Source organism: Misgurnus anguillicaudatus, chromosome 23 (genome assembly GCF_027580225.2).
Source record: "Misgurnus anguillicaudatus chromosome 23, ASM2758022v2, whole genome shotgun sequence".
Lineage (NCBI taxonomy): Eukaryota > Metazoa > Chordata > Actinopteri > Cypriniformes > Cobitidae > Misgurnus > Misgurnus anguillicaudatus.
In genome coordinates, this window is record NC_073359.2 from 21,334,815 (window position 1) to 21,362,735 (window position 27,921).

The window sequence follows — 27,921 nt, forward strand, 5'->3', positions numbered from 1 at the left end:
GACATAGTAAGTGAGAAACAGGGTGAGTGACATAGTGAGTGAGAGATAGAGAGAGTGACAGGGTGAGAGAAAGAGTGAGAGACAGGGTGAGTGACAAAGTGAATGAGAAATAGGGTGAGTGACATAGTGAGTGAGAGAAAGAGTGAGTGACACAGTGAGTGAGAGAAAGAGTGAGTGACATAGTGAGTGAGAGAAAGAGTGAGAGACAGGGTGAGAGAAAGAGTGAGAGACAGGGTGAGAGAAAGAGTGAGAGACAATGTGAGTGACATAGTGAGTGAGAACAGGGTGAGTGACAAAGTGAGTGAGAGATAGAGAGAGTGACAGGGTGAGAGAAAGAGTGAGTGACAGGGTGAGAGAAAGAGTGAGTGACAGGGTGAGTGACAAAGTGAGAGAAAGAGTGAGACACAGGGTGAAAAAAAGAGTGAGAGCTAGGGTAAGAGAAAGAATGAGAGACAGGGTGAGAAAAAGAGTGAGAGACAGAGTGAGTGACATAGTAAGTGAGAGACATAGTGAGAGAAAGAGTGAGAGACAGGGTGAGTGACATGGTGAGTAAGAGATAGAGTGAGTGACAGGGTGAGAGATAGAGTGAGTGACAGGGTGAGAGAAAAAGTGAGAGACAGGGTGAGTGACATAGTAAGTGAGAACTGGGTGAGTGACAAAGTGAATGAGAAATAGGGTGAGTGACACAGTGAGTGAGAGAAAGAGTGAGTGACAGGGTGAGAGACATAGTGAGTGAGAGAAAGAGTGAGTGACATAGTAAGTGAGAGACAGGGTGAGTGACATAGTGAAATAAAGAGTGAGAGACAGGGTGAAAAAAGAGTGAGAGACAGGTTAAGAGAAAGAATGAGAGACAGGGTGAGAAAAAGAGTGAGAGACAGAGTGAGTGACATAGTAAGTGAGAGACAGGGTGAGTGACATAGTGAGAGAAAGAGTGAGAGACAGTGTGAGTGACAGGGTGAGTGACATCATGAGTGAGAGACAGGGTGAGTGACAAAGTGAGAGAAAGAGTGAGAGGCATAGTGAGTGAGAGAAAGATTGAGTGACATAGTAAGTGAGAGACAGGGTGAGTGACATAGTGAGATAAAGAGTGAGAGACAGGGTGAAAAAAAGAGTGAGAGACAGGGTTAGAGAAAGAATGAGAGACAGGGTGAGAAAAAGAGTGAGAGACAGGGTGAGAAGAGTGACATAGTAATTGAGAGACAGGGTAAAAGAAAGAGTGAGAGACAGGGTGAGTGACATAGTAAGAGAGAGTGAGTGACAGGGTGAGAGATAAAGTGAGAACAGGGTGAGTGACAAAGTGAATGAGAAATAGGGTGAGTGACACAGTGAGTGAGAGAAAGAGTGAGTGACATAGTAAGTGAGAGACAGGGTGAGTGACATAGTGAGTAAGAGATAGAGTGAGTGACAGGGTGAGAGAGAGTGAGTGACAGGGTGAGAGAAAGAGTGAGAACAGGGTGAGTGACAAAGTGAATGAGAAATAGGGTGAGTGACACAGTGAGTGAGAGAAAGAGTGAGTGACATAGTAAGTGAGAGACAGGGTGAGTGACATAGTGAGATAAAGAGTGAGAGACAGGGTGAAAAAAGAGTGAGAGACAGGGTAAGAGAAAGAATGAGAGACAGGGTGAGAAAAAGAGTGAGAGACAGAGTGAGTGACATAGTAAGTGACAGTGAGAGACAGGGTGAGTGACATAATGAGTAAGAGATAGAGTGAGTGACAGGGTGAGAGACAGAGTGAGAGACAGGGTGAGTGACAGGGTGAGTGACATAGTGAGTAAGAGATAGAGTGAGTGACAAGGTGAGAGATAGAGTGAGAGACAGGGTGAGTGACATAGTGAGTGAGACAGGGTGAGTGACAACGTGAGAGAAAGAGTGAGAGACATAGTGAATGAGAGAAAGGGTGAGTGACATAGTAAGTGATAGAGTGAGATAAAGAGTGAGAGACAGGGTTAAAAAAGAGTGAGAGACAGGGTAAGAGAAAGAATAAGAGAAAGAGTGAGAGAAAGAGTGAGTGACAGGGTGAGAGAAAGAGTGAGTGAGTGAGTGACATAGTAAGTGAGAGACAGGGTGAGTGACAGTGAGATAAAGAGTGAGAGACAGGGTGAAAAATAGAGTGAGAGACAGTGTAAGAGAGAATGAGAGACAGGGTGAGAAAAAGAGTGAGAGAGAGTGAGTGACATAGTGAGAGAAAGAGTGAGTGAGATAGAAAGTAAGAGATAGAGTGGGTGACAGGGTGGGAAAAAGATGGTGAGTGACATTAGTGAGTGAGTGAGAGACAGAGCGAGTGACATAGTGAGAGAAAGAGTGAGAGACAGGGTGAGAAAAAGAGTGAGTGACATAGTGAGTGAGAGACAAGGTGAGTGACAGAGTGAGAGAAAGAGTGAGTGACAGAGTTAGAAAAGACAGCAAGTGAGAGAGACAGTGACAGACTGAGTGACAGTTGTGAAAATAAAAGAGAGTGAGAGTAAATGACAAAGTGAGTAAGAGTGAAAAAGAGAGGTCAAAAATCACTACTTTTCAAACAAAAAATAATGATGGTTGTATTTTAAAAAGGCATCTTAGGGTTGCCAACTTTCTCACTCTGAAATACAGGACAAAAGATGGTCTGCCGCAGCAGTGCGGACATGGTTGTGTATATAATGTATTTAAGACATCTGTCAAAATTATAGCAAATCTCCTAATTAAATATTAATTTATAACTCTTATGCCTTGGCAACATACGGTAGGCTTATTAATAGTTTTAATAATAATTTAATAATTTACAGTAGGTACTTTTAAACACAGTCCCTTAATTGAACGATTACCTTTAATATCTGTCTAAGACAAAACACTTGTGACTCCCGCACTAAGAGTAAAAAAAGTTATCCCATTAACAGTATGTTAATCATCTTACGTGTGACAAACTAAAACTAACATAGAATCTGTGAGCTCAGACTACACTAAACTAGCATGAAATCGTATTATTTGACTCCATTAAATGTATACTGATTGTGTCTAAGGGGGTCTGATTGGATGAAAGGTGTCAGAGGTCATTATCAAGATCAGCGCTGTTGCTGCTTGTGGCACCGCAAGAACTGACAGGTGGATGACATCAAAGCACAGCGAGAGCATTTCGATAGCAGTCTCCTCTGTATGAATTCACAAATCGCTCTCGCAGGATTTTTATGCTATCAGCCTCTTGGTTCCACATGAAGTCAACAAGTCAAAATACAGGACGTCCCAGCTAATACGGGACAGTTGGCAACCCTAGAGCCTCTACAGGAGTACTTCAGCTCACATAAATAGCTCTGTTTTACAGAAATGTGATTTATTTATATGTATTTTATTAAAAAGGAGATTGGAAATCAACTTCCTGTTTTGTTTCATGCACCAACATTTACCAGCTACAAAGAAGTAAAAAGAAGTATCTCACCATCCCAATGCACTTCCTCAGTATGCTCCAGATACTGAAGTCATTTCTGGAAAACATGGGGGCTGGCAAACTACTCCTGTGCATAAATAACAACAGAACATGCCATCAAATGAGCTGAACCATGTCAACATTTCAAGTTACAACCATTTTTATTTGTTTACATTAAAGGTGCAGTGTGTAAATTTTAGCAGCATCTAGTGGTGAGGTTGCGAATTGCAACCAAAGGCTGAATCCACTGCTCACCCCTCGCTTTTGAAACACATAGAAAAGCTACGGTAGCCGCCACTGGATAAACATGTCAAAAAATTTAGGGTTTCTGTAGAAAAATGGCGGCACAAAATGGCGACTTGCATGTAAGGGGACCCTCGTGTATGTAGATTAAAACGTCTCGTTTTAAGTTAATAAACACATAACGGTTCATTATGAAATGTCTTTATACACCCCTGATAATATAGTTTTGTATATCATTTTGCATTTCTGTCAAGAGATCCTTCTAAAAATTACATAAACCTTTTTGAAAAAAGAGAAACACGTCAGTGCAAATGGTTGTAATGTGGACACACAGTTAAATCACGTCTAAACCGTTGTGATCGGTCTGGTACAGTAACAGAGCCTTTATATCTTATTTAGCAAAGCAGGGCCGAAGTCCGATCAATTTCAGACACCGAAACCTACTCTTTTTTTATTGCACATGCTAAACATAGTAATTGAGAAACGTGACGCAGGGTAACATGGTACTCTCCAAGCATGTTATATAGGAAGAGATGGAGAAACCAAATATTGTGAAATTGTCTCAAACTAAAAACATAAAAAAATCAATTGTATTTTTAAGTACGATATTTAAAAAAAACTTTGAAAAAATCTCTAGCATCAGACGCAAAGACAGTCCATCAAGAGCCGTCTGTCAACGTGCCGAGCCTTGAAAGTTCAAATTACAGCGTTAAACTCGGCTTCCTCATCAATCTTTTACGGTTTCATTATGTGCACCTCTTCTGGCCTCGGCGCGCTAAATTATTTACCACAAACAAAAACAAAACACAAGATAAGAAAAGTTACAAATAATAAATAACAAAAAATATTTGTAAAAAAAATTGCTGGACGCTATATTTGATTATATGTTTGTTTAATACTTTTTTTATTTTTAAACGTTCATTTAACTAGATTTAACTAAGTAAAAAGGGCGTTTTAGTTAATTTTCTTACCCAATAATTCATATTACGTTAAAGCATTCACATCAGTCGACTTAAAGTTTTTAATTTAACTGTTAATTTAATCACACAATTATTCTACATTTTCCCACCTGTGTTTTCTCATTCCATTAACCCTTGACTCTTCATCATCATCATTTTCCTCCTCACCACCACCACCACGGCGGTCTTCCTGGGACATCCTGCCGTCGAGACGACTTCGGACGCTGCAGTAGTGCTTGACGCCCTCCTCTTCTTCGTACGAGTTACCGGCCGTCTCAAATCCGCTCACCACAGGCTCAGAGTCCGAATCTGTGACAACCGAGAACAAACACACATGGTTAACATTGACATTGTGTGGCCAACGGCAACAGGTTCCTAGAGGAAACCCGAGCCATGGATCAGGTGGCGTTTAATGGAGGCAGGTAGTCGGAAGTGACTGGGCACATTACTGAATAAGGTGTCTTGCTCTTATAAAACACTTTCTGAAGATAAACAAGCCATCGAAGATCTTGTACAGTACTGTAACTATAAGAAACTGTAAATGCAGAATGGATGGGCCCTTTTTTTTTTGAATGTGTAGACAGAGCATAAAGTCATGATATAATCCTCCTATTGGTAAATGCATATTTACCATTTTTTAAATCCGCAAACCAAATGTTTTTGGTAAAAAAAATATGTCTCTTTATTTGACCCTGATTTGCATTGGTAAGCTTATATTAATGATTTATAATTTGAGCCGTCGGGCATCATTTTGCAGACGTTATTTGACTTCAACAGAGGGACCCTGTCCCAAATGGCACCCTAAAGACTTCCTACAAGTCTTTTGTGCACTTTCGTGACATAACGCTGCTTTGACTGTTGGGAAGAAGTCTGCTGCGAAGTCCGCACAGATGCTCAGGAAAAGTTTGCATCAAGAGCGCATATAGACCGAAAAGGGGGTGCCCATGAGCACCCTTTTCTCTATTTATTCTTCACGCCATTACAGCATCTGTGGCTATATTCATGGAGAGAAAACGGTTAATCCATACACAATTTGATGCAATTTGGCATCTCCAATCCACCTAACTTGCATGTTTTTGGTCTGTGGGAGGAAACCGGAGTACCTGGAGTAAACCTACACTGTAAAAAATGATTTTCAAGAAAAAAAATTCTTAGTATTTTTGTCTTGTTCCCAGTAAAAATATAAAAAAATTCTTAAATTAAGATGCTTTTTCTTGATGAGCAAAACGACCCAAGAAAACAAGTCTATTTTTTAAGATCACACTTTTTATATCAAATTTAATTGATTTTGTGCATAAAACATTTAAAAAAATAAAAAATATGCCAATGGGGTAAGCAAAAAGTCATGAAAATTTTTCTTACACACTCAATTCAAGAAAAATTCAATAAAATTTGTTTACCCCATTGGCATATTTATTTATTTTTTTGCTTGTTTTATGCACAAAATCAATAAAATTTGATATTTTTGGTCTAAAAATAGACTTATTTTCTTGGGTCGTTTTGTTCATCAAGAAAAAGCATCTTAATTTAAGAATTTGTAGATATTTTTACTGAAAACAAGACAAAAATACCAAGAAATTTTTTTTTTCTTGAAAATCATTTTTTGCAGTGTACACTGACACAGGGAGAACATGCAAACTCCACACAGAAAGGCCACCTGATCTAGCCGGGACTCGAACCGATGACCTTCTTGCTGTGGGGCAACAGTGCTACCCACTAAACCACTGCCACCTCGAGCACCTCCCATTTGTCATTTTCAAACCCAAAATGACAAATGGGACACCCTACCGTATCACGTTACATGAAGTGTGCCATTTGGTACGTAAAATAACCTGCAATTTTATGCTTCAAACAGAGATGGCGATGGAGAGGCAGACTGCTGCTTTTAATTCAAAGCATTTTTTGGCTTGATTAACTTTATATCTTTAACGTGGGTATATCTTTAATTTTTACCCAAATTAGTCTAAATGGATTTATTGCATTTTGGAACCAAACTCTTCAGATATTTTTATAGTTATGTAGTTATCGTTCATAATGTAAACGACCCTTATTCTGTATGAACTGTTACTGTCAAGCATTAGCAATGACTGACCAGACAGAGCATCATAAAACTCGTCTTCGCTGAGAGCGTTGCGTGGAGATGATCCTTTGACCAGCGACTGCTCCAACTCGTGATGTTCTGTAGCCAAGGTCTGCAAAGCCTCCGACAGGATTTCATTCTTCTCCACCTCATGCTCCAGTTTCAAACTGCGTGCCTGGACAGAAGTTGACAGAAGTTTTATCCAAAGTTATGCATTCCCTGGGATTCAAACCCATGACCTTGATCACTGCGTGAATATAATCTGCCAAAGCAGATATTAATGCCCTTCCCTTGTGGCTTAATCGGTACAGCATTGCATTAGCAGCACAGAAGTCACTTAGGATAAAAGCATCTGTTGAACGCTTAAACCTTTTTTAGCAGGCAATTTTAATAATGTCCTTAAACTGGGATTAAAGCAATGATTGTCTTTGCAGTGAGATGTATCACATACCCCTTCCTGTTTGGAAAAAAGCCCCATACACTGTTGCAATGAGGAGCAGGTTTCATTGGAGGCTTCACACACCTCTTTTAGCTTCTGAACAATTGCTGAAGGAAACCCTGGGAGAAAACAAAAACACGTAGCTTTGAAACTCAAGGCGTATTGTGTTCAGCCAATCGGATGGGACAATTACATTTGGAAGGTCTCACGTTCGGCAAGTCCGTCCTCTTTCACCATGGACAAGAGAGTCAACATCTCTGTCTCCAGCTTTTGATGACTGGACTCGGCCCGCTGTGTGACAAAGAGGGAAATAAAAGAGACAGAGAAAGTTTAAATGAGTAAAGGTTAGTCAACGATACCACTTCCTGTGGTTACAAAAAAAGGAAGTCCTTTTCCTTATACTGCAGAAATAAACACGAGCAACATTATAAAACAGCAAGCTGTACACACTGCAAAAAATGACTTTCTTACTTAGTATTTTTTTTATTAAGATTAAAAATCAAGCAAAAAAAATCTGCCAATGAAATAAGAACATTTTTCTTGAATTAAGTGTTTATGAAAAAAGTTTAAAAAAAATTTTTTTTTTCCATTGACAGATTTTTTTGCTGGTTTTATGCACTAATTTACTTAAAATTTATATGAAGAGTTTCGTTGCAAAACGAGATAACCACCGTTTTTTTTATTGTTCAGAAATCTTGTTTTTTGGTTGTGCATTCCAATTAATTTCAATGCAACTGCAGTTGGTTTGTTTTGATTTAAACCTTCATAACTTAAAAAATACAGCTAAGTAGCACCATAAAACAAAATAATAACATGATAGCATAATAATAAACATGTTTTGACAAAAATGTTAAAACAATTATTTTGCAACAAAACTCTTCATATTTTTTTTGTCTATAAACTAGACTTATTTTCTTAGGTCATATTGCCCATCAAGAAAATACATTTTTTTAAAGATATTTTTACTGAAAACAAGACAAAAATACTAAGTTAGAAAGTCATTTTTTGCAGTGCAGGCAGGAAACCTCATATTTAACTGATAGATAGTGTTGTCACATGACGATGCTTTCAGATAGAGAGTTGCTTATCATCATACACAAGGAAGAAAGAGCCATCACATGCATTTAGACAGCTGATGTGATCTTAAAGATACGCCACAAAATGACCTTTCACCTGCAGCGATTCGGACAGTTCACCCAAAGGCACGCCACGATCCTCTTCTTCCTCGCTGTCCGAGTCTTGCGAGCAGTAATGTGTGCTAAAGGCTGAATGTTTCTCTATGGCCTCCAACCATTTCTAAAAAAAACATAACATACAAAATGGTATAGTTATATAACACTAAATGGGCTACATAGAAACATGTGTTGTTAACAGGGCTTGACTTTTTTGCTCACCAGCCACAGTGGCTAGTGGTTTTCTAAAGTTACTAGCCACTCAACATTTACATTTTAAAGGGACACTTTTTAAAAAAAAAATATGCTCATTTTCCAGCTCCCCTAGAGTTAAACATTTGATTTTTGCCGTTTTGGAATCCATTCAGCTGATCTACGGGTCTGGCGCTACCACTTTCAGCATAGCTTAGCATAATCCATTGAATCTGATTAGACCATTAGCATCGCGCTAAAAAGAAATCACCAAAGAGTTTCGACATTGTTTCTATTCAAAACTTGACTCTTCTGTAGTTACATCGTGTACTAAGACTGACAGAAAATTAAAAGTTGCGATTGTCTAGGCAGATATGTCTAGAACTATAGTCTCATTCTGCCTAGAAAAGCCCAACTTTTAATTTTCTTGGTACACGATGTAACTACAGAAGAGTCAAGTTTTAAATAGGAAAATTATAGAAACTTTTTGGTTATTTTAGCGCGATGCTAATGGTCTAATCAGATTCAATGGATTATGCTAAGCTATGCTAAAAGTGGTAGCGCCAGGACAGGTGTCGTGAGCAATTCGGTCCCCAGTAGGACCCCGATTGGTATCTAGCACTAATGCCTGCTCAAAAATGTGTCGTTGCAATATCTCGTCTGCATACGCGGCTAGCAAGCTAATTATGTTGTACAAAATAGAAGCATAAAATTAAATAAAAGTTAACTAAAAAATAATATAATAAACTAATATTCATGTTGCAGACACGTCAGTACTTTTGTGTCATCATCTGCTTTACAAAAACAATACTTTTATTTTTTGTAAATTATTAACATACCTTACAGAATATATTTTTTAATAGTAAAAGTGTAGTAATCATGGCTTATAATTATAATTTAAATGTGTGATTCAACTATGTAGTAATCATGTTTTGTATAAGTAATTAATGAGTAAGTAATTGTATAAGTAGACAGTCAAAAGTGGAAATGGTACAGTATAATAATCTAAATAATAAAATGACACAAGCAATGTGTAGATCTCCCACCTATAGCCTCATTTATATACTACTATATGAAACATATAATTTAAAAGACATCAATTGTAATTTTAACAACGTTCTAACTACATAAATCATAACGCGATTTTGTAAGAATTGTAATAAGGCGCTAAGAAAACTACCCATGAGGAGTTTTTTCAGCCAATGGAATCACGCGGGGTCCTAGGGGAGACCGAATTGCCCAGGGGGACCGAATTGCTCATGACACCGGAAAACAGCTGAATGGATTCTAAAACAGTGTTGTTTTTGGCAGCCCTTTTAGTTTTAGTCTTAGTCTTTTGGACGAAAATGCTTTTAGTTTTAGTCACATTTTAGTCACTTATAAAATTTATAGTTTTAGTCAAGTTTTAGTCGACGAAAACACAAAAAGGTTTTAGTCAAGTTTTGGCCACCGAAAACGCAAAAAGGTTTTAGTCAAGTTTAAGTCAAATTTAGTAAAAAAAAGTATTTTTTTACCAATGAATTTAGGTTAAAAAGTGTGGTGTATTTAATACAATTAAAATATGCATTAAGGTTGTCCCTGAGGGCTTGCCGTTGTTTTAGTCGGTGTGCCTTCTGCGCATGTCATAACAAAAAGTTATGAAGAAAAAAGTTGACCCTCATGTTGAGTTTGTGTGTTACGCTGAGACCTCGCTTAAAGTTGAGAAACGTGTGCCTTGCCTTATTTAAATACACCACAAAAAGTATTGGAAATGGGCTTAGGGTTGACAAGTAAATACATGTAAAACCTTAAGCTTACCATGAAATGTGTCACAAGCCGAATGTCGAGTAAAATTGAATGTATATGATATGTTAACAGCATGACTTGTTAGTTACCTTTAAAAAAATATTAGCGTGATGAACATTCAGGTGCCGCTTGAGGTTGGTGGTATTCTTCCCACCTAGTTTGTGGCCGCATTTACCGTCGTCTCCCAATATGCATTCCGTTTTACTGTCTGATGGATTATACTGAAAGTATGTCCATAAATCATCTCGTCGTTTCCGTTTATTGGCGTCACCGTTACGGTCCTTCGAACTCGCCACAGCCGCAGGTGTGTTGTTGTTGTTGTTTGAAATCTGGTGCGCGTGCGTGGAAGTGAGACTGTGTTGACCCAAAACAAGGATAGGAACCGGCAGCATTGCTGATACTTTTTAGCTAAAAACAGACAGATTTTACGCAAAATAGGCAGAAATGACATGCATTATGAACGTCAGACTTATAATCATTTTCGTCCCGTCTCGTCTCGTCAACGAAAACTCGAAAGCGTCTCGTCATGTTTTCGTCACCTTAGAGAAATTTTTAGCTAGTCATCGTCGCGTTAGCGTCATAAAAAATAGGTGCGTCAACGAAATCTTTTCGTTATCGTCATCGTTGACGAAAACAACACTGTTCTAAAAAGGTAAAAAATCAAATGTTTCACTCTAGGGGAGCTGGAAAATGAGTATATTTTCAAAAAAGGTGGAGTGTCCCTTTAACATAACATTTTATACTATAAACTGGGAATGGCTGTACTACTCACCACAGCTGAGATCTACCCACATTTGTCTGGTGTTAATGTCAAGCCCTGGTTGTTAAGTTGTCTGGTGTGCAAAGGAATCTCACCTTTCTGGTGACTTCAGGGTCATTCTTTGGTGAAACTTTAAAATGGTGAATGCTGTCGTCAAAGCATTTGACTGTGAAATAGCAGTTATCTGTTGCGTTGATCTGAAAAAAACAAAGAGGTTTAGCAGGTCATGTTAGAAATTCCTACCATGATACATGACCCAGCATCTTATTCGTTTGTGATAAATAATCACATGAATCTCACCATGCACTGAGCTTGCGTTAAGGGTTTGCAACCTTGCCTTCGTGTATTTGAATCAGCATCTGACCTTAGGTAACAAGAAGACAAGAAAAAAAATTACAACCGAGATGTATACCTCATTTCCAGAAAAATCTAACTATCTTCTAATTTTCCTTTAATTAAAGGTGCCAAAGAATGCATTGAAATAATGTTAAATTGTTCTTTAATATTTACATAGAAGGTATGTAACTTTATTAACTTTATTAACAATTCTACATGTCCATTTACAACCCTAGGATTTGTCATTTTAATGAAATTGTCTATTTTTGCCCTATTTGGAAGGGTCATGAATAATAATCTTGAGCTCTGCTCTGATTTCTCTGCTCTGAGGCTCATGCCAGTAGCTCACATTAGTAAAGATGTTGGGGTGTACATTTCGACTTTTACATCACAGTTGGTGTTATGTTGACATTGGCCTGTTTTCCAGCAGTCTTTTGCATGCACAAGGTTTACATAAGGATGAGTAAACAAACGCGCTTAAGGCTAACGATATGTCATTACCATGTACAGAGCTCTTATTATTCATCTATGCCTAGGTAAATACAGCAGTTTCTTATTCTATGGCACGTTTAATAGAAAATCTTAAGCATTTTTACTTTTTAACGGCTTTATTAAATGTGCTTTACAAATATAGATTGTATTGTATTGTATAAGATGGTTCTGGTTGTGTGTTTTTTGTTAGCCCAAGTCAAAAGAGCCAAGCACCAAGTCTTTATTTTATACACAGATTTATCTTCAGGCTTGCAAAATTAACATTTTAGAGGTGGATGCTCACTGTTTGGGGTACCATGATAAGACCCCATCTTGAAGAACCACCCAATGTGAGCGCCATCCAAAAAACCTCGAACTCTGAAATAGGATAAAAAAGATATGAATTTATAAATAGTTAAAATAGATTAAATTAAATAGTGCCACCCTGGCCCTTATGTAGCCTTGCCACTGATATATAGACACTATATGATACCATACTACTATATTATACAACCTTTATATATTACTACAGATGGTTGGGATTGTCTTGATAAACATCAAACTTACCTTGTAAAGACTTCCCTCAAATGTCTCGACACGTCGTGTAATGTCCTGTAAAACCAGCGAAAATTGTAACCAAATTTAAAGAAAAATGTACAACATTCACATTAATGAAGTGTTGATATGTTTACAAGCAAGGGATTCCTGAGTCAAAATCATTAGGGACAATGCATTGCTTCAGGGCTGAAATGGTATTTGATTTATTTGCCTGCAAAAAACTGGTTTTCAGTAAAAATTTCTAAAAAATTTTAAATTAAGATGTATTTTCTTGATGAGCAAAATGACCTAGGAAAATCTAAGTCTAGTTTTAAGACAAAAAATATAAAATTTAAGCGAATTTGTGGTTAAAACAAGCAAAAAAAAAATCAAATTCCAATGGAATAAGAAAATTTTTTTTGAATTAAGTGTTATTATTTCAAGGAAATATTTATTATTCCATTGGCAGATTTTTTGTGCTTTTTTAAGCACTCATTTACTAAAAGTTTGTATTTTTATCTAAAAACTAGACTTATTTTCCTAGGTAATTTTGCTCAATAAGAAAATACATCTTAATTTAACAATTTTTAGATATTTTTCCTGAAAAAAGTAAGAAAGTATTTTTTTCCAGTGTGTGATATATTTATATTTGCATTATAATAACAAACCTACTTTCATAATGTTGCTCGTAATGATCTGCTTCAATTCTGCATCGCTAGCCAAGTCGAAGACAGTCTGATCTGAAAACAAGAGTTTAAAATACATTTGTCAACATTGTGTATTAGTCATTATGGGGCGGTTTCCCAGACAGGGTTTAGATTAATCCGGGACTACGCCTTATTAGGACTTATTTTTTACAAAAAACACTACTGGTGTGCATCTTGAGGCAAAACAATAGCACTGATATATGTTAAAATATGTAAGTACAAGGTGTTTTTAAATTAAATTAAAATTAATATATGATATTATATAAATAAAATCTTATCAGGAAAAGTTTTTTACATATGACTGGAAGGATAAAAATAGGAGCAGTACGTTAATAAAACTAAACCAATAAAATGAATATTGAAAGCAAAATAAGCAACACAATAGTTAAATTCGTCCGACGCCGATTACCGTTATTATTTTTGATATAAGGGTCGGCCCGGAGCTGCAGAAGTTTAATGGCGCACTCTTTCTGTCCCCTGTAAGCAGCGCAGTGCAGCGGTGTGTTGCCTAGCAGATCTCTGCAGTTTATGTTAGGGGGTTTCTTCATGTTTAACTACAAGGGTCACAAGAATATTTATGGTCAATATAACATGATGAAGATTTTTAAGGTTATTAAAGGAATAGTCTACTCATTTTCAATATTAAAATATGTTATTACCTTAACTAAGAATTGTTGATACATCCCTCTATCATCTGTGTGCGTGCACGTAAGCGCTGGAGCACGCTGCGACGCTACGATAGCATTTAGCTTAGCCCCATTCATTCAATTGTACCATTTAGAGATAAAGTTAGAAGTGACCAAACACATCAACGTTTTTCCTATTTAAGACGAGTAGTTATACGAGCAAGTTTGGTGGTACAAAATAAAACGTAGCGCTTTTCTAAGCGGATTTAAAAGAGGAACTATATTTTATGGCGTAATAGCACTTTTGGGAGTACTTCGATTCGCCTGAAAAGTCCGCTCCCCTTCTTCCTCTCATAATGGGAGAGGGAGGGTGTTACTGCGCCTAGTCGAAGTACTCCCAAAAGTGCTATTACGCCATAAAATGTAGCTCCTCTTTTAAATCCGCTTAGAAAAGCGCTACGTTTTATTTTGTACCACCAAACTTGCTCGTATAACTACTCGTCTTAAACGTTGATGTGTTTGGTCACTTTTAACTTTATCTCTAAATGGTACCATTGAATGAATGGGGCTAAGCTAAATGCTATCGAAGCGTCGCAGCGCGCTCCAGCGCTTACGTGCACGCACACAGATGATAGAGGGATGTATCAACAATTCTTAGTTAAGATAATAACATATTTTAATATTGAAAATGAGTAGACTATTCCTTTAAGTAGTTTATGACATGGTTAACAGTCTGGTGAGGGTAGTTACAGTTCCTTCCCGAGCGGCGTCTAACAACTGCTCCTCTAGTTTCCTCTCCTCGGTTCTTCCCGCAGCTAGTAAATAACAAGTGAGCAGTTATTTTAAGTATAAGTATGACAGAAACAGTGGTGGTTGGTTCAACAAAATAATGGTGTGATGGTTCACATATAATGTAGTTGCAGAATATACAATTTTGGACCGTTGAATGTTTCACTAACTAATAAAAGCCCTAAAGTAATGTACTTCTTTTGCTTTATATGATATTTCTCAGTTATTGTACATGGAAAGCATTCATTTTAAAATAAAAATGCAAAACAGCTTCAAAAACGAACTGATAAAAGCTGTAAATATACAGGGATTTACCATTTAAAGATGTTATTGTTATGTTTTTTACATTCATGATTTGTTTTTTAGCATTTAAAAGAGGTTTATCAATGGTAATATTCTGTCATTTAAATTTTTTTACTGTAAAATCATCTCTGTATTTTTACAGATTATTGCATGTAATTTTGAAAAAAAATTGACAGAATTCATCTGGAAAACTCTGCTGTAAATATAATCTCACACTGCAAATTTTGAACCTTTAGCCTTTTAACAACGGAGAGATTTTGCATGAATTAGTAAGCAACAGGAGTTAACTTACCCTCCAACATGCTTCTGATCTCAGCGCTCTGGGTGACGTCTTTAGGAATCTCTGCATTGCCATTGATGACAGAAGCACAGGCGTCGTGTCGAAGAAGAAGCATTACAACCTCCTAAACAACACAGATAACATCAGCAGCAGTATTCAATTACTTTTCAGCATTTATTAAAAAGACATTCCCATTTTAGGGAGCATTTGGACCCTGTCTGTGAAATCCAAGTTAAAATCTCAAAATATACATTTGAGATGATGGAACAAGGTTTGACTTAATTTTACACAGATTTGAAGGCGGAGTGCACAATGTTTGAAAGCCAATGTTGACATTTAAAATCACCTAAACAAAAACGTCCCTACCCCAATAGAATCTGGACCTTCTTTTGATAGACCCACCCCACACATACAGAACCCAGGCAAGGATGTCGGTTAGTAGACACGCCCCTTACTGCTGCTTGGCTACAAGTGTGTTTCAGTAGTCGGTCCGACTCCCTTTTCCAAACCGTTTTTAAAACATTGTGCACTCCGCCTTAAATATGACCTTACCCATTCAATATTAACTCTTTCCCCGCCATTGACGAGTTATCTCGTCAATTAAGAGAAAACATTTGCATAAAAAAGTGTTCCTGAATTTTTTTTATGTTAATCTGCAAAACCGCGATTATGGACTTACCCGCACTTACTATGAAAAAAACTGAAGCAATTTTTTTAATGAATTTTAAACTCTGTGTGTGTTTTGATAATCGTTCTGAATCTGATCTCCAACAAAATTCCTTCACAAAAATGCTATTATTTCAGCTTTTTGCTAAAAAATAATATTTTTAAAGAAAAATACCAATATTCATACCGAGCCCCCCTAAGGTGACATTGGAGTAAAAAAATATAAAGTTTAGTTTCATGTGGTCACGCGAAACCTTCATGTTCAGAATTTTTTGTAAAAGTTTAGTTTTGCCTGAAACTTTCACATTCACGTGCGCATGCGATAGTTTTACGTGCGCGTGCGTTAGTTTCACATGCGCGCGCGAATCTAAACGTGATAGTTTTGCATGCGCAGGCGAATCTAAACGCGATAGTTTCATTTGCGCACATGAAACTAAACTTTATTTAATTTTTTCTCCATGTCCCCTTAGGGGCTCCGTATATTTAAGAGTTTAGAAGCAGAGAAAACAATATAGATAGGATTAATCATTTTTTTTCCTTTTTGGTGATTGTTTGATTGTTTGTTTGAAAGCAGAGGGTCTGTTCTTTCATTTGATATATTTGTATGTTTATATATTTTTAGAAGAAACTTTTGTAAAAACAAAATCACAAAAAATGCTGGCGGGCAACTTTTTAAAAAATGGCTGGCGGGAATGAGTTAAAGATATCAAGGATATTTTTACAGAATGTTCTTTACATTATGTAGGAGAATTTGTGTTCACTATATTATGTATGTTGTGCAAAAAAAAACTTAATAAAGGTAATACCTTTCTCCCAGTGAATGCCGCTTTGTGGAGAGGGGTGTCTCCAACATTATTTGGCAAATTTGCATCGGCTCCAGCCTATTGAAAGCATAAAGAGGCAAATATTGAATCATTTGCAACCCACACTTGGTGTAAAAGAAAAACGATCCTCATAAAACACACAAATGGGAAAATTTAACATGGTGCACTGCAAAAAATGACTTTTACATTTTTTTTTACTTATTTTTACTGAAAACAAGACAAAAATACTATATAAAAATTCTTAAATTAAGATGCTTTTTCTTGATGAGCAAAACGACCCAAGAAAATAAGTCTAGTTTTTAGACCAAAAATATCAAATTTATTGATTTTGTGCATAAAACAAGTGCAATAAAATATGCCAATGGGGTAAGCAAAAAATCTTGAACATTTTTCTTAAACACTAAATTCCAGAAAAATTTGCTTAACCCATTGGCAGATTTTTTTGTTGTTGCTTTTTTTATGCACAAAATCACTTAAATTTGACATTTTTGGTCTAAAAACTAGACTTATTTTCTTGGGTCGCTTTGCTCATCAAGAAAATGCATCTTAATTTAAGAATGTTTAGATATTTTTACAGAAAACAAGACAAAAATATTAAGTACAATTTTTCTTGAAAACATTTTTTTGCAGTGTGATGATGATAAAGAAACCCTTAGATTATCAGTACATACAATCATGCATTTGGCAGATGCTGTTATCCAAAGCTATGCAAAACTATGCACAGAAACTGAACCCACGACCTTGGCATTGCACAGGCAATGGTCTGTTAGCTGACCTTCAGGAACACGTCATTACCTTCAATAACACCTCGACAACATCTTTGTGTCCAAAATAACAGGCGAGATGGAGAGGCGTCCAACCATGGTTAGATTTGCTTTTGCCTAAAAAAAATTCAAGCACAAGATATTACAGTTACATAAACTTTAAGCTTTATTATTTAGGGCATAGTGCAAAATAATATGCAGACAATCAAGCAAAAATGTAAGAATATTAAAGCAAACTGCGTCTCCTACCTTTGCAATTGATGTCGATTTTGGCCTCTTCCTTTATCTTGGACATCAAAAGCCTTTGGATACCCTCTAAGTTCCCATTCCTGGCATCCTTGAGGAAAACCTCCTCTGGATCCAGCTCCTCCATGACTTCGTGAACAAAGTAAAAAAACATTACAAAGTGAAATGTGGACACACACACAAAATTTTGGTTTGCCGTAAAGGTTTAAGGTACATATATATTACAAATAATTCTTAAAAAATAATAATTCCTTTTAAATAGCCAAGAGGGCATTTGATTGAACAAATCTGTGTAGTGAATGTAGAGTCATCAATGTTTTTGCTCCATTTTTTTTCAAAGTAAAAGCCATTTTAAATGTGCAAGTCTGCCTAAATGTGACTTCCTTCAGTTTTCAGTCTTGTGATGTTCTTGTTTAATAGGAGAAAAATGTCCTCCAACATGAGAGATCTAACACATGACACCCTTCTGGCACACATGAATTTTCTTGCAATGATTAAGCCATTAAGGCACTCCACTTTTTTTGAAAATATGCAAATTTTCCAGCTCCCCTAGAGTTAAACATTTGATTTTTACCGTTTTGGAATCCATTCAGCTGATCTCCGGGTCTGGCGTTAGCACTTTTAGCATAGCTTAGCATAGTCCATTGAATCTGATTAGACCATTAGCATCACGCTAAAAAAATAACCAGAGTTTTGAGATTTTTCCTATTTAAAACTTGACTCTTCTGTAGTTACATCGTAAACTAAGACTGACGGACAATTAAAAGTTGCGATTTTCTAGGCAGATATGGCTAGCAACTATACTCTTATTCTGGTGTAATAATCAAGGTGTTTTTCTGCGAACCATGTCTGCATGAGGCGCAATGATATTACTAATTTTCATTTTTGGGTGAACTATCCCTTTAACAGCAGCATTTTAACACAGCAATCACATTGAACTACATTAGCTGTACACCATCACATAAAGCCGTCTTTGTGTGAAATGTAGGTCAATACCCAGAAAAGAAGTTGAAGGATGTATCTGTAAGACCCAAACAGGTCCAGACCAGAAATGAATTAAAAATGCAAAGCAAAAAACTCTCTTAAAACATTCTGCACTGACAAGTCGTAACAAATCTGGAAGTATCTTATGTGGTTCCAATGCTATTTTTATTGCTGTCCGCATTTCTGAGTTCGCATATCCAAAACGTCTCTGTCAAACTGGTGTCATGTAAAGGTATACATTTGAATCAGATCTGCAACATGCGTTCAAGACAACCTGATCAAATGCATACAACAATTTCTAAAAATACTAACTTTAAATGGAGAGACAATGTAGATGTCAATCATTTCCTTAAAAGAACAAGTTATACCACCCAAATCTGAAGGTGCAGTGTTTTATACGCCTATAACAGTTGGGCACTGACGTAATTTCCACTGAAACAGGAAGTTGGGGTGGGACATATTGAGTGGCCCCTCTCCTAGCCAATAGCATTTAGTTTACCTCACAGCCTAGAATCTGATCAGTGCAGAAAGCTTTCATAAAATTGTTGATCCGTATTGGCGGATGTGAGAGTCCTCTGAATGCTTATATCCTCAAAATGTGAATTTTGTCAGTGTTTTGGAGTACACTAGTTTATAGATATCCTTAAAGGAACAGTATGTAAGAAATGTATATCAATTAATCATAAAATGGCCCTGATATGTCACTAGACATTAAGAAATCATTTTCATTTCAAATACTTATATCACTGACAACAGTGGTGCGGCCAGGATATTGTCATTTAAAAAGTGGAGTTGCAGCCCTCAACTGATGTTTATGTTGTCATTTTGTGTATTGACCACCAGTTGTGTGATTGCAGTACCAGTTTTGGCCACAATCCTACATACTGTTCCTTTTTAAGGTAAAATATTCACACTAAAAGCAAAAAATATATATTTCCTGGGGACTAATAAAGTACAAAGCTTTGTCAGCAAAGCTTATGTAAAAATAATTTCACCGTCATGTGTTTTTTTTTAAACCTTACAAGCAAACTAATACAAACTGTAACATCAGGTTGGTTCAACTTGATAAACCTGATTGAATCTGATGGCTTCATAACAATAATCTGGTAGGGATCTTTGCTGTTGAAATTCTCAGAGAAAAACTGAGAAAAGCAACATTTCCAATTGTAAAATAAAAATCAAAGTGTATATACACTGTTTTAGTTGATTTAGGTCACAGTATTGATGATCTGAACCTCAGGGTGAGGATTTATCAATTCTCACCTCTCATGAGACTTTGAAATGAGCTGCAGTCACAGATAACAAGATATCTATTTGAGAATGATACAATACAGTATAGAAACTGAATAAAAGAATACATTTTAATAAAATAGAATAGTATAATAATTTTAATAAAACTAGTCAAAATATTTTTATTAATATTCTATCCTTTTTTTATTTTGAATTCTAACCCAACCCTAACAGTTTAAATATATTAGCATTCAGTGGCAAACTTAGTTTAAACTTCGTAAAAAAATACTTGCCGATTTCCCGTAATCACATGACATGAGGATCCAAGAAACACAGTGCCATTCCTTATCCGAAGTCACTTAGTTTCAGTAAAGAAATTTGGTATTATAGATTTTTAAAAGCATGTGATGTGTTAACACTCTTCCTGTATATGCAACACGCACGTGAGTTTTTTCTAACAATGCAAAGTACGTTAATCATCCAAACATCTGTTGTGTAACCACACATAAATTCCACGAGTGCTCAGTGAAATCCACACAAATACAAACTAACATCATTCCGCAGTATGTAAATGACCAGCTGACCGACAACACGTATGATGACGACTTACTTCCGGTTTTTCACGTTAACATCATAGACAGTAACCAAAATGTTTTACATTTATGTAAAATCGACATTTTTATATTTATCAAATTATAGTTATTTAAACTGTTTTACTGTTTTGAGTTTATTAATAATTTCTTCAGGTCAGTTGTTATTTTTGGTCTTCACTTGACAGGTCTCTTATTTTGAAATTCCTTGCGGAAGTTATTCATTCAGCTCGTCAGTATGGAGGCATCCAAAGCAGACGGCGTGTTGGCACCTTTACCTGGACGATGTGCTTTTTATGTCACTAAAAAGAAACGATACTGCAAAATGGTTGTTGGGAAAGGAAAGACCTTATGCGGGGAACATGCAAATGCTGTATGTTTGTAAAAGAAAATACATTACGGTGACAATTCGTACCTGTTTGCTATGCATACCTCATACATACTAACGTTAGTCAAACAAATAAAACTTTACCAACTTGTTTAAATATTCTTTTTTTTCATATAGGGCGAAGAGACCGGGAAAAAACGAATACCATGTCCTTTGGACCCCAAACAGTAAGAATTTGATAACGTTACTGTTGCACAGAAGTAGAAAAACAGATGCATTAAGTTATGCATTATAATCTAATGAATACGTCCATGCAGAAGGATGCAACTGATTTGATTTTGAATAAATTCACACATACATTTATATAATGGACTTAAATATATTTTTTGTCATTCCCAAAAATCCCGTTTTAAACAGTACAGTATATGAAGATAATTTGGCTAAACACCTGAAGAAATGCAACTCCAAGGAAAAACCAAAACCTGTAAGTGCCACAGCAATTTTTTCATCATTTCTTGTATTCGACTATTTAAAGTATATTAAATCAATGTGTTTGTGTCATCATCAGTGTTATTATGTAAAGGACATCAATGCTGGGTGTGGAAGTGAAGATGAAACCATAGAAGAGGTGATCTGTCTTCTTTAAATCTGTATTTAAAGACTTTAGGGTATTAGACATAATAATAATAATGCTGTATTTAGGTATCAATTGCTGATCGAACCAAAGAGGAACTGGATGAGTTGATTGTGAAACTCAAGACCGCATTGAAAGGTATTCAGCTCGGGTTTAATGACATAAATAGGGATGGTGGTGCATTTACATAACAAACTTATGAAGTATTCGAAAAGTGCATTATAGGAAAATGTGAGTTATGTTGTTGTTATAATGGCAATTTCACTGAAGTACACTACCTGACTTGTAGGGTTGTCACAATGATTAAATAACCGTCTCATCGTGATTGTTTGACCTTATCGCAATGATTTCAGATCACCGCAATGATTGCACATCTCTCTAAAAAACACAAGGGGGAGCTGCAGCGCCTGTAAAAACGAGACAGTATCAGATTACTTTTAAATATGTGTTATGTGTATTGATATTTACTGCCAGGTAAACCTTGCAAAATGTTTAATTTAAATAATCACAACAATGTGTGAAAATTATTTCATGAACAACCAAAAAAATATGAGAATTAAATGTTAAAGCAACAAAACAGACAATTTATCGTCATAATCGCCAAAGCATTCAAATAGGCAATTAATCGCCATAATCGTCAACATTTATTAGGCAATTAACCAAATTTAATAATCGTGACAGCCCTACTGACTTGACTTTTATGTATATTTTGTCCCCAGGGCTGAACACAAAGATTGTCGAAAGCACACTTTCACACTCCGCTCTCGATGAACCTTTAAATGATCCCAAAAATGGAGATTCTGCCTTCAAACACCTAAAGCAACAGGTAATTCACTTTAGACAGCCAGACTATACCTATCATTATAAATGGTGTTTGTGTTTAGATTCCTGTATTGTCTTGTTTAACAGGCCTCGATCTTGGGAAACATGGAAGCTTTGGAATTGCTCAGCCCAGAGAGATGCTACATAGAGTTTGGAGCCGGAAAAGGAAAACTGTCTCACTGGATTCACATCGCTCTTAAAGAAGCTGAAAACGTCCACTTTTTACTCGTGGAGCGGTCCAGTACTCGTTTCAAGGTATGATGTCATTTACGTAAAGCTTTTCTTTTCTCAAATAGAAGAAAAATTGGGCATTTTTTCTCAGAAGTCAGGTTTAATTTCCATTTGATGTTTTTTTTTTTAAGGTAGACGGCAAACACAAAAATGCAGACTCAACATTTGAAAGGCTGCAGGTCGATATTCAGCATCTTGATTTAAGTACGCTTTCTATCACGTTATAATTGAAATATTATAATAAATACGTTATTCTTATTAGTTAATCTTCTTCATTTTATAAATATTCATTTATTTTGGCATCTTTTAGATCAGGTTCCCCTCCTAAAGGATAAAAGACTTCCTGTGGTTGGAGTTGGGAAGCATTTGTGTGGTGCAGCAACAGGTAGACAAACATCCCATAACTTTCAATAATCCACGCAAAGTCAATTTCACAACGTGTGTTCCTTGGCAGATCTCGCCCTTCGATGTTTATTCGACCACTTGTGCGATGAAAATGACGAACCTCCGACCAAACGCTTAAAGCTCCGGCAGGAGCAGGGAGCCGGTGATGAAATGAAATCCGTTCCTCCAACCGAAGCCACTGGTGGTGGCCTTGTAGTGTCAGGATTGGCTGTTGCTTTGTGCTGCCACCACCGTTGCGATTGGAGACATTATGTTGGAAAAGAGTTCTTCAGGCAGCGAGGTCTCGGTCCGGAGGATTTCGCAGCCTTTCAGCGCATGTCGAGCTGGGCTACGTGCGGGATGAGGAAATTCGGCTCTAAGACATCAGAGCAACCAAGTGACCGTAATACAGAGGAAGAGGATGAACATGAGAAGAACGAGGAAGCCATACCAGATATCCTTAACGGGTGGGTGAATCAACCGATGAATCTTTAATTAAGCATATCATTATTTTTAGTCTAATAGTTCTTCACATCCTTGCAGTGTAATGTCGGTTGAAGATCGCGAACAGATTGGACGTCTTTGTAAACTTTTGATCGACCAAGGCCGAGTGTATTACCTCAAGCAAAGAGGTTTCGAATCCAGCTTGAAGTACTACACAAGCAGAGACGTATCGTTGGAGAACGTGTTACTGACAGCCGTGCCCTCATCGAATCAGAATACAGAAAGTACATGACACAAACAAGCAGACATATCAGCAAAGCAGTGCACATTTCATTTTTAATTATTTAGCTCATCCACAAAATTTTAAGAGCTACCAGGAACAGGAAGCTGACAACAGCATAAACAACAAAACATGATGACAATGGACTTCACATTGTTGGTTCATAAGAACAGGCAGGGCCCAGAAGACAAACCAGCAGACGGTAGCCAGCATGCTAGTCACAAAGATGATGCTAGCTCTGGCACGGCATCCAACGCCATGTTTAGCACTGATGTGAACGTTTGGGATCCTGCAATACACATTTGAGTTGGTCATTAAGAGGGTCTGAAGGCTTTAGTTTTATTACTGTTTTATTTATGCAATGTTTTATATTAAACTAATGTGCACGCAATACATATTGAGTACAGCGTAACCTCTTTTTCGGGACTCCTGGATGTAGTAGTGCATGAACTCTCGCCCGAACATCTCCCTGTCATTCTCCTCTTCGTCGACATCTTCGTTTAAATCGGGAAGCGTCACGTCGTACGTCAAAGGGTTGTCTCGGAAATTCACAAACCTGTCGAAAGATCGGATTAAGCTACACAATAACGTAAAAAACGAATTGTTTTGATCTTAGGCTAGAAAGATGCACAACCTCGTAATAAAGTTCGTGTCTGTTTTTTTGTAGCTAGCAGTGACACTACTAGCTACAAAAAACAAGACACAAACTTTATTTTCATGCATTAAATCAGCAAAAAGCTGATTTTCTAAAAACAAATACGTAAATTTTGTGAAAATAAACCGTTTATTTTCACAAAATGTACGTAATTGTTTTTTAAACTGTTTATTTTCACAAAATTTACATATTTGTTTTTTTAAACTGTTTATTTTCACAAAATTTACGTATTTGTTTTTTTAAACTGTTTATTTTCACAAAATTTACGTATTTGTTTCTTTAAACTGTTTATTTTCACAAAATTTTCGTATTTGTTTTTTTAAACTGTTTGTTTATTTTCACAAAATTTACGTATTTGTTTTTTTTAAACAGTTTATTTTCACAAAATTTACGTATTTGTTTTTTTAAACTGTTTATTTTCACAAAATGTAGGTATTTGTTTTTTTAAACAGTTTATTTTCACAAAATTTACGTATTTGTTTTTTTTTTACTGTTTATTTTCACAATATTTCCGTATTTGTTTTTAGAAACTCAGGGTTTAGCTGATTTAATGCATGAAAAAAAAAATGTTTTGATCTTAGGTTAGACAGATGCGCAACTTCATAATATAGTTTATGTACGTTTTTACGTACAAATTTACGTATTCGTTTTTTTCTTAAATCAGCATTTCTCTTTTGTAAGTATTTTTATCGGTCAACAAAGATGAAAAAATCTTCATTAAATCCAATATATACAGAAATTAAGTGATGCTAACCTGAGGTTACTCATGCTCTCCATTAATGGAGGAATGTCTCGTAGTTTATTCTTGCTCAGAACCAGCGTGTCTAGGCTTTGCATGCGGCTGATGTTGTCCGGCAGGTACTCTAGTTCATTTCTCGGGAGCCACAGGGTATGAAGTTTCTCCATTCTGGATGCATGGGACATAACAGGTCTTAAAGGGACACTCGACTTTAAAAAGGGTGCTCATGTTCCGGCTCCCCTGGAGTTGAACATTTGATTCTTGCCGTTTTGGAGTCCATTCGGCTGATCTCCGGGTCTGACGCTGGCACTTTTGGCGTGGCTTGGCACGGTCCATTGAGTCTGGTTGGACCGTTGGCATCGCGCTAAAAAGTAGCCAAATTGTTTTGATATTTTTCCTATTTAAAACTCAACTCTTCTGTAGTTACATGGTGTACTAAGACCGACAGAAAATGAAAAGCTGCGATTTTCTAGGAAAATATGGCAAGGAACTGTGCTCTTAGACTGGCGTGATAATCAGTGACTTTGCTGATGTGGCATGGCTGCAGCAGACGTGGTGATGTTGCGCACTGCCCGAAAATAGTCCCCTTGGTTACTTTCAATGGAAGGGAACTATTTTCGGGCAGTGTGTAGTATCACTGCGCCTGCTGCAGCCATGTTGCATCAGCAAAGATCTTGATTGTTACGCCAGAATGAGAGTGTAGTTCTTAACCATATCTGCCTAGAAAGAAGAGTCAAGTTTTAAATAGGAAAAATATTTAAACTTTGGTTATTTTTGGCGCGATGCTGGTGGTCTGGTCGGATTCAGTGGATTGTGCTGAGCTATGCTGGGGGTGCTGGCGCTAGACCTGGATATCGGCTGAGTGGATTCCAGAGCTGTGGGAGTCGGGTGTTTAACTCTAGGGGAGCTAGAACATTTTCAAAAAAAGTGGAATGTCCCTTTAAACTAAATCTCAGTTTGTCTACAAAAAGTGACCTGTAGTTCGGTTTTTACCTGTGAATGTCATCTGGCAACGTCTCCAATCGGTTGCTTCCCATGTCTAGCCATTCCAGAGAAGGAAGATTGACCACACAGTCCGGAATAGTGGTGAATTGGTTCATGGAGAGATCCAAATGATACAACTTCTTTAGATTGCTAAGCTATGGAAATTAAATCGAATACATTTCTAAACAAATGCAAGCGGGGGATGTGAATGAGGATATATGTATAGGCATGTAACTTTGATACCCCGGCAGGCAGGTCATCCAGATCGTGATTCATTGCCAATTCTAGTTTCTCCAGATTTTCACAGCAGCCGATTTCCTCCGGTACGTAGTTGACTCGGTTATAGCTCAACAACAGGTCTCGTAACCGAGTTAGTTTACCTGTAATTCACAAGAACGTGTAAAGGTTACTTCTGTTTAATGTTAAGGTTGAGACGTATATTTTATAGTCATATACCGACCAATCTCTTTGGGAATCTCTGTGACTGAATTACGAGACAAGTCCAAGACTATAAGATTTTGAAAGGTTGAGATGAACTGCGGGATCTTCTGAAGTCCTATTCGGTGTAACTGCCATTCTTGGATGTGGGTGAGCTGGACCAGAGCCGCAGGAAGTGTCTGCAGAAAGATGCCAATAGATCCAAACACAAAATTTGTGAATTTTTATTTTTAAGGGAACTATTCCTTTAAATCTCACAAAATACAAATCGTTGTACCTTCCAATCCTCTTTTTCAATACGTAGGATGACACGTCCTTCCTCAGTCACAACTTTTTCCTTCAGCTTGGCCAAAGTTATGCGATCCTCCCAGGCACCCGTCAACCTACATTAAACATTTGGTTTTTGAGAATGAGGGCGTATCATACAAGCTTGGTGCCAAAATTTTGTAGACTTGATTTGGTCTACGACCTTTGACATTTATGGGAAGCATAAGGTTTGTTTGAGTTCATGCAGCGCCGCAAAAACGGTGGTTGATGACGTCAAAGTACAGCGAGAGCGTTTGAGAAACCATACGGAGAAGTAATTTATTTTTTTCTGTATATTGTCTCTTGTGTTTATTGTATATGTGTATACTGTATATCTACTTTTTTTGTATGTATGTTCTGTACGTTCTTGCAATAAAAGATTAGAAAAAAATATAAGTCTAATTTCGCATCGCGCTCGCGGTAGTTTGACGTCATCTGTATGTCTGTTCTTGCGGCGCCACGCGAAGTCAAACACACACCTTTTCTGATAAGCTAATTTCATTTTGGCATACACATGGCGGTAGTGCACGTACCTACCCACTGCTATGCGATCTCTCTGCTCTTTCTCTTTCCTCAGATCATCTTTACTTTTCTTTATCTTGGTCTCCCAAAGTGCTTTGATGGAGTTCACGGTTCCGAAGCAGACTGCGACCCCCGTCATGATGATGACAAACAGCCCTGAATCTCACGAGCAAACTAGAATATACTTGAAAAGATAATGTGTGCACGTATGACTGTTAATATATTTTTACTTTAAATTTTAGTTAACTGAGATGATTGTTTAAAATAAAATTTAACACAAATATTAATGTGTGGAGTTAGCGTGCTCACCATTGGCTGAAATTACGTGTTTTCCCCCTGGTGTCACCAACACTGCATTCATGTACAATTCCTCTGATAATTCCAGTAAGCGTTATGTTTGTTGAAAGATTAAGTTTTAAATTAATTATTCCGACGGTGTAGTCATTGCTTTGGGTCGGACCTCTAGCTAGTCAGGTTCTAAATATAACCAAAGACAACACTGGGAATAGTGCGGTCACGTGTTCAAGTTGGCACGAGCAGCTGGGCAGTTTCGCATACCTCACTAGACCTGGGTTCAAAATATAGCAACATTTATCTGATTAACAATGAAGCTTTAGACAATGCTTAAATAAACATTGTTTTGGTATAAACATGGATGACAGCTGTTGCAGAATTTTTAAACAGAATTTGGGTCAACTGGCATTGCAACACACTGCTAAAATGTAACACGAGACCAGTTAGTTTTGTCTCTTTTACTTATGATTTAAACTTAAC

General features: G+C 36.9%; 3 protein-coding genes across 6 annotated transcripts in view; 1 reads left to right on the forward strand and 2 right to left on the reverse strand.

Moving 5' to 3' along the window:
- The window catches only part of osbpl1a (oxysterol binding protein-like 1A), a 27,986-nt gene extending 7,592 nt beyond the window's left edge, over positions 1-20,394 (reverse strand). For 2 of the 4 annotated variants that reach the window (XM_073861327.1, XM_073861326.1), the window contains exons 1-18: positions 19,824-19,845; positions 17,580-17,705; positions 17,362-17,447; positions 16,549-16,623; positions 15,089-15,200; positions 14,430-14,519; positions 13,488-13,628; positions 13,044-13,111; positions 12,402-12,446; positions 12,139-12,212; positions 11,328-11,391; positions 11,123-11,224; positions 8,292-8,414; positions 7,328-7,409; positions 7,131-7,237; positions 6,692-6,854; positions 4,710-4,908; positions 3,410-3,485 (exon numbers count right to left, since the gene is read on the reverse strand). In XM_073861327.1, coding sequence (XP_073717428.1) covers positions 3,410-3,485; positions 4,710-4,908; positions 6,692-6,854; positions 7,131-7,237; positions 7,328-7,409; positions 8,292-8,414; positions 11,123-11,224; positions 11,328-11,391; positions 12,139-12,212; positions 12,402-12,446; positions 13,044-13,111; positions 13,488-13,628; positions 14,430-14,519; positions 15,089-15,200; positions 16,549-16,623; positions 17,362-17,447; positions 17,580-17,705; positions 19,824-19,830 — 1,740 coding nt within the window. In that variant the 5' untranslated portion in view covers positions 19,831-19,845. Of the gene's footprint in view, positions 1-3,409; positions 3,486-4,709; positions 4,909-6,691; positions 6,855-7,130; positions 7,238-7,327; positions 7,410-8,291; positions 8,415-11,122; positions 11,225-11,327; positions 11,392-12,138; positions 12,213-12,401; positions 12,447-13,043; positions 13,112-13,487; positions 13,629-14,429; positions 14,520-15,088; positions 15,201-16,548; positions 16,624-17,361; positions 17,448-17,579; positions 17,706-18,150; positions 18,251-19,823; positions 19,846-20,083 lie in introns of those variants that run through there. The other 2 variants (XM_073861329.1, XM_073861328.1) reach the window with 2 other exon arrangements.
- Positions 20,395-20,583: 189 nt separating this feature from the next.
- trmt13 (tRNA methyltransferase 13 homolog) lies at positions 20,584-23,896 on the forward strand. Its single transcript, XM_055218596.2, has 11 exons — positions 20,584-20,753; positions 20,886-20,935; positions 21,126-21,192; positions 21,277-21,336; positions 21,411-21,480; positions 22,062-22,168; positions 22,252-22,419; positions 22,527-22,599; positions 22,706-22,780; positions 22,850-23,246; positions 23,323-23,896. Exons 1-11 carry the CDS (start codon positions 20,619-20,621, stop codon positions 23,513-23,515), a joined length of 1,395 nt encoding a protein of 464 aa, XP_055074571.2. The 5' UTR covers positions 20,584-20,618; the 3' UTR covers positions 23,516-23,896.
- Positions 23,534-27,638, reverse strand: lrrc39 (leucine rich repeat containing 39). Its single transcript, XM_073861612.1, has 9 exons — positions 27,457-27,638; positions 27,159-27,331; positions 26,597-26,702; positions 26,342-26,498; positions 26,125-26,261; positions 25,891-26,036; positions 24,913-25,065; positions 23,917-24,059; positions 23,534-23,792 (listed from the first exon to the last, which is right to left on the reverse strand). The coding sequence occupies exons 2-9, from the start codon at positions 27,284-27,286 to the stop codon at positions 23,722-23,724; spliced, it is 1,041 nt and encodes a 346-aa protein (XP_073717713.1). The 5' UTR covers positions 27,287-27,331; positions 27,457-27,638; the 3' UTR covers positions 23,534-23,721.
- Between the last annotated feature and the right edge of the window lie 283 nt (positions 27,639-27,921).

Excerpts from the sequence above, each read along its gene's own strand:
- trmt13 (XM_055218596.2), top strand. The coding sequence starts at position 20,619 with ATGGAGGCATCCAAAGCAGACGGCGTGTTGGCACCTTTACCTGGACGA. Across the intron at positions 21,481-22,061 it reads ACTCAAGACCGCATTGAAAG|GGCTGAACACAAAGATTGTC; the intron begins GTATTCAGCTCG and ends TTTTGTCCCCAG. Across the intron at positions 23,247-23,322 it reads ATACCAGATATCCTTAACGG|TGTAATGTCGGTTGAAGATC; the intron begins GTGGGTGAATCA and ends ACATCCTTGCAG.
- lrrc39 (XM_073861612.1), bottom strand. The coding sequence starts at position 27,286 with ATGACGGGGGTCGCAGTCTGCTTCGGAACCGTGAACTCCATCAAAGCA. Across the intron at positions 26,037-26,124 it reads TGGATGACCTGCCTGCCGGG|CTTAGCAATCTAAAGAAGTT; the intron begins GTATCAAAGTTA and ends TAATTTCCATAG. Across the intron at positions 24,060-24,912 it reads GAGAGCATGAGTAACCTCAG|GTTTGTGAATTTCCGAGACA; the intron begins GTTAGCATCACT and ends ATCTTTCGACAG.